The sequence below is a fragment of the Cebidichthys violaceus genome, unplaced genomic scaffold (genome assembly GCF_023349555.1).
Source record: "Cebidichthys violaceus isolate CVI_PGR_0920_01 unplaced genomic scaffold, fCebVio1.0.p SCAF_16, whole genome shotgun sequence".
NCBI lineage: Eukaryota > Metazoa > Chordata > Actinopteri > Perciformes > Stichaeidae > Cebidichthys > Cebidichthys violaceus.
This window is the reverse complement of record NW_027176329.1, coordinates 13,114,217-13,123,639: the sequence shown is the minus strand read 5'-3', so window position 1 is coordinate 13,123,639 and position 9,423 is coordinate 13,114,217. Positions and strand designations below refer to the sequence as shown.

Genomic DNA, 9,423 nt, shown 5'->3' with positions numbered 1-9,423 from the left:
ACATCATTGCAGGTTTTCGGCTTTTTATGTAACCGCGGAAGCCCAACAACTTGTCAAAATCAATCATATCCCCTCGATGCACGGTGTTATCACGCCAGTCGCCATCATTGCCATGACTCACTTATTCTATGACCACAACGAACAAAGTTGAGTGATTACAAATATCAACGCTAGACTCCTTAAAGATGATGTGTACCAAATATATTTATGAGTTGATATTCTTTAAGAACATTTTCTTTGGGAGGTTTGGTGCAGCCACCCATGCAACTGAAAACTTATTTTTTTGTACGGTCACAAGGGTATTTTTTAAGAAGAGGATCAGTAAAAGAGTGCCTGTGCCAAAAAAATAATTCTTCCTTTTGCTTGGGGAACATTCGATATGACACACGGAGAACAATGAGGGGCGAGTAGAGGACGAGAGGCTGCGGTGCATATGATCTCTGGACTGTGAGAAACATCTTCAGAGTGACCCCGATCAGCTGCAACAACGCATTCTCTCTGCTTCAAAGTGGAGAGAATTGATCGAATGCACACAATCAGCCTCATGGGAACATAAAGTGCGGCTAGCAACCATAGTAACTGTAGGATACAACTTAAAAAACAAAAAAGCACGGTGTTCACTTGCCCCTCTTTCATTATAACCTGAGCGAAATATATAGTCTGCCTGTGGAGAAGAGGCGGCTTTATAGACAGATTGATTGTGTGAAGAAGAGGCGACCGCAGTGAGACTTCAGCTCCCAATCAGAAAATCCCATTAAAAAAGAAAATCCTTACAGGCCGGCACTTACGAAGCAACCCAACTGTTTTTATTGTTCGCTGCATCCCACTCGGAGCTCTCCGGGGAGATGAGAAGGAAAGGAATTCGCAACGACTTTAAAAAACACAAAGTGCAGACAGACACGGTAAATCAGGAGACGTCAGGTCCGTTTTATAAATCTGTTTTTGACATATTCTCTGCTAATCTGCTCCAGGAGGACAGGAACTACTATTTTTTTTAGGCTGATTATTTTTATCCCAAAATGAAAGTGACGAACACATTAAACCATTAATGACTATAATCCAGAAACATGATTAAGAAATGGCCCATTCTGCATAATGAGTACTTTTAGTATACATTTATACTCTTAATACTTTTAGTTGAGTACGATTGTGAATGCAGGACTTCTACCTCAGTAATTTTAAAAGCACAAAGACCTGAATACTTCTCCCTCCACTGCATCTCAGGACACATTGTGGCTCTCAACAAGGGAGACAAACAGCCTTTGGCTGATTAATGCTGGATGGACGACTTATTCTAGACCTGGCAGCTCTAATGGATCCACTCGGTCCTGTGTGGCTCCTGTGTGCGTTTTGTCACCGGGGGCAGCGCGCCAAACAATAAATCGTCTTCGGTTTACCACAATTGCACGAGGTACTGCGCGAGAGCTGAGGCTGCGTTTTTTCCACTGAATCCCCTGGAGCGGTTGTCTCCGCGCTCCCCGATGAGATACCGTCTCGCCCGGGCCGAGAGACAGCCAACAGGTGTGGGGGGGACTGCTGAGGTGGAAGTTTAGCAGTGAAGAGATCCGAGTCAGCTGCTCACCTGTTTGTCGAGTGAACAAACAGGCGAAAGGTCATCGGAGAGGTAATGTGTAATATCTGCAGCCAGCAACAGGAGCAAAGCTCGACTCCTGCTGTTTATGCACATATAGTGTGTGTGTGTGTGTGTGTGTGTGTGTGTGTGTGTGTGTGTGTGTGTGTGTGTGTGTATATATATATATATATATATACATACATACATACATACATACATACATACATACATACATACATATATATAGATAGAGTGAGAGAGAGTTAGAGCACTGGAGAGTCGATGTCATTTCCTTGGTTCACCACAATCATTTCCTGTAAAGTATTTGCAGGCTCTGAAATTACAGCTTGGTAGCTCAGCAGGGCCTCCTTCTCCTTCCTGAAGAAGCTGCTGCCCCAGCTGCAGGCGCAGACGAAGCATCATTAGGACGAATAAAAACTACCAGGGAAGGTTTGCCCTCAAAGTCCATTAACTGTATAAAAGGGCGGTTTCTTAATTTTCTGCACGTGTTTCCAGCAGACGGGGGTCGAGTGCATTCTCAGCATTCGACTCACACCACAGTCAAATGTATCAATTATCGCACTTCAAGATGATGAAGACGCATGTCTTCTTGGCATGTGATTAGATTTTATGTTCTTGCAGTGGTGGATGAAGTACTGCAGTAGTACTACCACAGGGTAGAAATACTCATAAAAGAAAAAGTCCTGCATTCAAAAAATAGTTAAAGTATCATCATCAAAATATATCTAAAGTACCAAAACTAAAAGTACTCCTCAAAACAATTGGCCTGGATCAGAATTACATGTTATTGGATTGTAAGTATTTATGCATTCATTGTAGTAGAGTAGAAGTATAAAGTAGCAAAAAATACAGTACACCAGAATTGTACTTGAGTAAATATATTTAGCTGCTGTGTTTTTTCGTGTTATTTAACTGTAAATCTAAAGTTAAAACTGCATGTAGAGGATAAGTTTGTTGTTGCAGTTGTGAGTGAAATGATCATTTGAGTTTCAAAAGAGCTGACTGATGCAGAAAAGGGTCTTTAAAAAATAAAAAGTAAAGCTCTGGGGAAATTAACTACATCTGAACTTTAAAAAGTGTCCTAATGGATAACGTAGCTCAATGTAATCCTCTATTCTGTGCTGCATGTTTGCAGTCACAATCACTGCATCCTGACTACGAGCACTTTTTAGCTAATGACCCTCGGGGCTGAAATGGATTAAGCCTCGTCAAAGACTAAAACGGTCTTTTAAAAGCTAGACGGGCTCAAATTACATTATACATACAGTAGATTAACTCACTGCATTGACTTCTGGAGGGGGGGGGGGCATTTATGGAGGCAATCAGCCAGCGGAGCTTAAAGGACACAGAGACAAGTTAGCAGGGGAGTCAGAGCCTTTGTGTTTTTTAGCATTTTATTTTTGGGATGTTTTAGCATCTTTTACTAAAAAACAAAAACATGTGTTCCAGAATATTAAAGCAACTTCATGAACCCTACGCTGATGAAAACTATATAAAAAAAATATTAATTATTATTAATTTTTTCTCTTTACACCTGTGGGTCATACAAATGTCAAAATAGAGTTTTATTTTCAAGCTGGTTTTCAGTGAAAAGAAATAAAACAGATCCAGGTGTAAGGATGTATTCTTTATAATGGGTTCATACACTAAATGGACTACAGGCCATAATATACTAATAATATGACATGTACCTTCTTGCTCGTTCAGTGCCGTTATGGTTTGTTAGGCTGTTTTCTAGCAGCGCAACACTGCCACCTCGTGTTTAAACTCTAGGATGTCAAGAAAAAGTGAGACTACTGTTACAGCGTTGAGAGTTCACCAAATCATGTCTGATAAAGTTACGTTGCACTTTGTTACTATGAGGTTCTCATACTTTAATTAGTATATTTCCATGTTCTGCTACTTTATACTGGTACTCCAAACAGTATACCCTTTACTCCACTCAGTTCCACCCCCGTCAACTCACTACTTCCTTATGTCAAAGAGGATTTTTGCAAATTAATTTAGAATAAAAATGTAAATATCACATTGACATACGCATTGGTGATGCTTATGTCTTTCTATCAAGTATTCAGACCCTTAATGTAGTAGATAAGTGAAGCATTGGCTTCGGCAGCGATTATAGACCATTCTGCACTTAGGGTGGGCTTACTGTATTTAGGGTTTCTTTCCTCTGCAGATCTTCTCTGGCTCTGTCAAGTTGGGCGGCCATTTTTAGATTGGGTTCAAGTCCGACTTCCGGCTGGGCCACTGAGACACGTCACTGATGGTCGTGTCCTTCCGGAAGTTTCTCGGCTCTTCTTGGCCAGTTCCGCCGGGCGGTCCGCTCTAGAAACCAGTTCTTCCAAACTTCTTCCATCAAACAAATAATAATAATATGGAGGCCACTGTGTACTTGGGAACCTTCTCCCAGTCTGTGCCTCGACACGAGCCGTCTCTGAGCTCACGGCTCTTTGGCTCTGACGTGCATCATCAGCCGTGAGACCGTTACATCAACAGGTGTGTGCGTGTGCGCGCACGCGCTTGCCTTTACAAATCACGTCCAATCAGTTGAATTTATCACAGGTGGCCTCCAATTAAGAAGAAGAAACGTCCCGAGTGTGACCGGAAAGACTTTTTTTAGCTACATTTTACATTTTTCATAAATGTCTGCATCAAATTCTGTTTTCACTCTGACATTGTGTTGCGTGTTGGTTGATGTGAAACAATTAATTCACTTTTCTTCCTTTTTTTATTAGCACAAGACTGCAACAAAACAAAAATGTGAATGTGTCTGGATACTTTCAGTGGTTTGAGGCAGTTTATCAAGTATTTTTGTGTGTATGTTTACTACACAGAATGTATAGCCAATATTTAAAAAGAAGTACTTTGAACCATCACTCCCATTTCCCAACAAACAGACTCATATTCATGACATTATTTATTTGAAGCTACTGCTCCACTGAAGAAGAAAATAAATCACTGCAGATAAAAAAAAAATTAATAATAAAAAAAAAAAAAGGTGCAACAGTTACATGAGTTTTACTTGGAGGGAGAATAATATACAAATATTGATTAGGTCAGCGTTGATTTGCCCTGTAGTGATAAAACAAGCTACCGTGGGCTGTACAAAAAGGAGGCCATGTAACAAACAGCGGATGCCATCTAGACAGGCACTGGTGCAGACGGAGGCACGGGGAGGGCTGCTCCTACAGACGAGCTAACATTGTGTATTATACACCAACAGTTCCATGAAATGTTCTCCCGTCTCCTCTTCAAGTATAAATCTATAAAATAAAATTGAAAAAGGGTGAAGGAGAAGTTGCAAGAAAAAGGTCACATTTTACACAACTGGAATAAAGATATTCGCCCTCTTAGATATTCGCCCTCTTCGTCTTGGAGGCTTTGGCCGTTATCTACTGGGCGAGGCAGTTTTTCACCTCGTGGATGGTAGTACGCAGAGTATACTGTGCGAGAAACAACAAAATGACAGCATAAACATTCATTTCATTGCACTTTTGTTAAAGAAAAGAAAACTGTCAGTTGTACAAATCGCCGTTTCAGTTTGTCTTCGGTTGTTCTTGTTGAAATGATGCAGATGAGCTCCTTCTTTTTCTTTTACATTTATCTGCTTAACGTTGTACAAAGTAGGACTTCATTCTGTTAAAAACACAAGATTAAAAACACGTACGTTAAAGAGAGTTAACACATCTCTCTTTGTGTGATGGAGCATCTTCACACTCCACGTGGGTGGCAGGAAGCAGCGTGGTCGCTCATGAGAGCCGGCTTGTCACTATTGCAGGAAAACAGGAGGACCAGACTCACTGCTCAGTACATAATTAAATATGTGAACAGGTGACAGTAATGGCTTTTCCCTTTTGAACCCAGGAGATCTGCCTGGTCAGTTTAAAGTGTCTTGGTGAAGAGGAGGGCTGACTACCGAGTGTACACAAGGTCCTTGTGTAGTGTAGAGCACGCGCGAGGGGGGGGGGGGGGGGGGGGGGGGAATACCTTCTGATGATCACACACACGTTTGTAGAGGGCTGACGGGCAGTCGAGGTGAGACGGGGGTCATGATTGAATACGCAGTAGGTGATCTATGAGGTGCTTTCCGGAGAGGCGACTCTTTGGCGTGCGGTCCTGGGCCGATTTCGCGTCGGGGCGCTCGCTGTGCGTTCGCTCTTGGTTTCGGACGGCTGCGATTCAGCCTGAGGGGTGCTGGCGTCCCCGACGAGTTCACGCAGGAACTTGAACTTGGACAAGAAGAGCTGCCAGACTACATACCAACCTGAGGGGCAGAGAAGGGAAACAAAATAGACATTTACAGGCGTAATAAAGGCACTCTTTAAACCACAGGGGCCCCTCATGTGGTAACATTACATTTAGTCACAGAGGGAAGCATGTGTTTTCTGCTGAATAAATATCCTCCAATCTTTCAAAATCAAAAAAGGTAATTTAACAATAGCCACTGTTTTGAAGGTATTTCAAGAATCTTAAAATACTGTATTTTGTACCTTGAGTATGCATTTGTTGATGTATTACATCAATGATAATGATACAACTATATAACACTGCCTGGGGCCAATCTGCTAAAGATGTACTTTTACTTTTAATACTTTAAGTACATTTGGTATTGCTACTTTTACTTAAGTAAATAATTTGAACACATCTTCCACAGTTAACAAAGAGTCTTTCAGGAGTCTGTAAATACCTTCAAAAACTATTTTAACACAAACAGCTACTTAGCTCCGGAACTTTTACCAGTAATGGTTTTAAATAAGAGGCACAAACTGGAGCTAGGTGACCCCCCACATTTCATATGTATCGTCTCTCCCGGGTCCAGCTACACCTGATTAACTGGAGCCAGTGTACCCAGTTAAAGATGACCAGGACCAGGCAGAGGAGCGAGAGATGGAAAACAAGCAGCGCTGGAGGCGTAAGAGGAGCAGTCATGGTTATGTTCTGACTTCTCCTCTGCGCAGGATAAAAATAGCAACTCCTTACTGAAATCGAAACTTGCCGGTCAAAGACATCCAATACACTCAGACCTGTCATACAAGGAATAGTTGGACATTTAGGGGGAAAATGTTCTATTCCTATACGAGTTCAGCCAATTTACCAGCTATTGTAGCCTCTGGTAAGCTAGCCGATGTGTGCCTAAACAACAAAATCGACTGATGACAACAGTTAAGTTCAATCGGCTACAAAATGGCTTAGGGAGTTAGCTTGTTACGTGTAAGTAGATATGTTCTTTAAACTCACCGAACAGCATGAAGAGCAGCGCACAGACCAGTGTGGCCACAATGACCAGCAGTGTGAGCCCGACACTTTGCCACATCTTAGCTGGACGCTTGAAGGCAACAACAGCATATGAAGGTGGCTGCGGTGTGTTTTCTGCTTCACACACAAACACAAACACGTCGCTGGTTAGCCGCCTGGCAGCTGCGTTAGATAGCTAGCCTTAGACAAGAGAGAGAGAAAAACAAACACATCGCACACCAGCTCGGCTGCTAGCGTCGGGCTAGCTAAGTTAGTTAGCTAGCTGGTTAACAAACGGAGCCGCAGTGGTTTCACAGACGGACGGTAGCATTAGCTAACGTTAGCTTGTCACAGCAGGGTAAAGTCCTTCTTCTGTGTGCTACATAACTGCAACATGTATAGTTATGAGACAGAGCAGCAGATACAGTAACTAGGTTAAGACAACAAATTCAGCGTCATGAAACCGATTCAAACTGCGCCTGCGCAAGTTCCATTTGACTCTTGGGTAGTGAAGTTTATTTGAGATTTAACCTGTAGTTTTAACTCTGTGTCCTCACTATCTTCTCCTTTTAGAGTAACCAGAGTGCAACAAAGTAGTAATGTTCAGAGTAATACACAGAATAAACAGCATATATACATATATATACATATATATATACGTATATATATATATACGTATATATATATATATATATATATATATACGTATATATATATATGTATATATATATGTATATGTATATATATACGTGTATATATATATATATATATATATATATATATATATATATATATTTCTAGACTGCTGATGAACTGTATTTTAAAAGTTTAAATCACATTATTATCCTTCGGAGGACATGTTTCATATGGGCTTGTCACCACTTTATTAGGAACTATAGCCATCATATTTTAAATTATTTTGAAATATTTTCTTTTTTAACAACAAAAACTGATCTGATCTCTGATTTCTAAATACTACCTCTGCCTTTTGATAAATAGATGGTATCGTAGAAATCTTAGCGTTACAGCATCAAAGTCATATATACAACATAAAGAGGTAGGTAAGACAAGAGAATAATAAAAACATAAAGAAGGAAAATCTTAGGCAAGGCAAGTTTATTTGTGTAGCACCTTTCAACAGCATACAAAGTGCTTTACATATCAACTTTACTGTTAAATGCATGAAAGCACTATTGCACTTATTCAAAAATCCAGCAGGAGGAGTCATCGTCAAACATCTGTAACCCGGTGAGTAGACACACAAGACGCTCCCACCTTTGTTAATACACTCTCTGCATTTGAACAGCATTTGAATGAGGCTTCGAAGTGGATAAAGTAGTCAAGAAGTATTACAAATACTGCACTACGAGTAAAAGTCCTGAATTAAAAATGTTACTGAAGTAAAAGTACAGATTGTCATCATAATGTACTCAGCGTATAAAAAGTAAAAGTACTCTAATGCAGAAGTGTTAAAGTATTAAATTACTCTCTTTCTATCTCTCTCTCTCTCTCTCTCTCTCTCTCTCTCACTATATATATATATGTATATATGTATATATATATATATATATATATATATATATATATATATATATATATGTATATACATATAAATATATATATGTATATACATATAAATATATATATATATATATATATATATATATATATATATATATATATATATATATATATATATATATATATTAGATACTTTATATACCACTGGGCAGAGGTGGGACCAGCTCATTGTTTTGCAAGTCCCAAGTCAAGTGTCAAGTCCTAAACTTTGAATTTTAAATCCTCAAGTCAGGACCCGTGCACTTTTGCAGTGGAGTGTAGCCTTCCACGTAAACCAGCCTCAGTATTTGCATATTATGCTACAGCTCAGTGAGAACACGAGTCACTCTTCAAGATGCCATTTTAAGCCTGTGTAATTAGAACAGTGTGTCTTAACAATGCATGTGAGTCCAGCCCAGATTACTGAAAGCCCAAAGATGTCTTTTCTCTATTTGGTATAAAGGATATTACCTACTAGATGATTATTCTCAGGGATTGGATTATTAGTTTCATAGTAGTTATAACCGCACGCTGTATGCAAATTAAGAATTATCACCTGCAGCTCCTCTCCGCTTTACAGAGCTTGAAAGTGAATATCAGCTCATTGTCTAGTTGTCAACTTGACTGTTTTGGCTCATTCTCCCCGCTCTCATAGCACCAAACAGCACACAGACACAGTTAGAGACTAGCTTTTTGAACATAGTGGAGCGTTTAGCAGCTAAAGAGTCAGGTATTTCCCGCAGGAGTTGGTGGAAACCAACTGGGCAACTGTGGAGAACAGAGTCGTCCTTCAATGACAGGATCGGCGGTTCGATCTTCGGTTCGATCCTCTGTCGCTAGTCGCATTGTGTCCTTGAGCAAGACACTCACCCAAAATTTCCCGCAGCTGTGCCTACGGTGTATGAATGAGTATGATAGGCAGGTGGCACTTAGCCCCTGCCATCAGTGTGTTAATGGGTCAATGATGACAAGTAGTGTGAAAGCGCTTTGAGTGGTCGGAAAGACTAGAAAAGCACTATACAAGTACAGTC

General features: G+C 40.3%; 1 protein-coding gene across 1 annotated transcript; it reads right to left on the bottom strand.

Moving 5' to 3' along the window:
- Window positions 1-4,501: 4,501 nt before the first annotated feature.
- smim13 (small integral membrane protein 13) lies at window positions 4,502-7,299 on the bottom strand. Its single transcript, XM_068711344.1, has 2 exons — window positions 6,836-7,299; window positions 4,502-5,861 (listed from the first exon to the last, which is right to left on the bottom strand). The coding sequence occupies exons 1-2, from the start codon at window positions 6,909-6,911 to the stop codon at window positions 5,671-5,673; spliced, it is 267 nt and encodes an 88-aa protein (XP_068567445.1). The 5' UTR covers window positions 6,912-7,299; the 3' UTR covers window positions 4,502-5,670.
- Window positions 7,300-9,423: the final 2,124 nt, after the last annotated feature.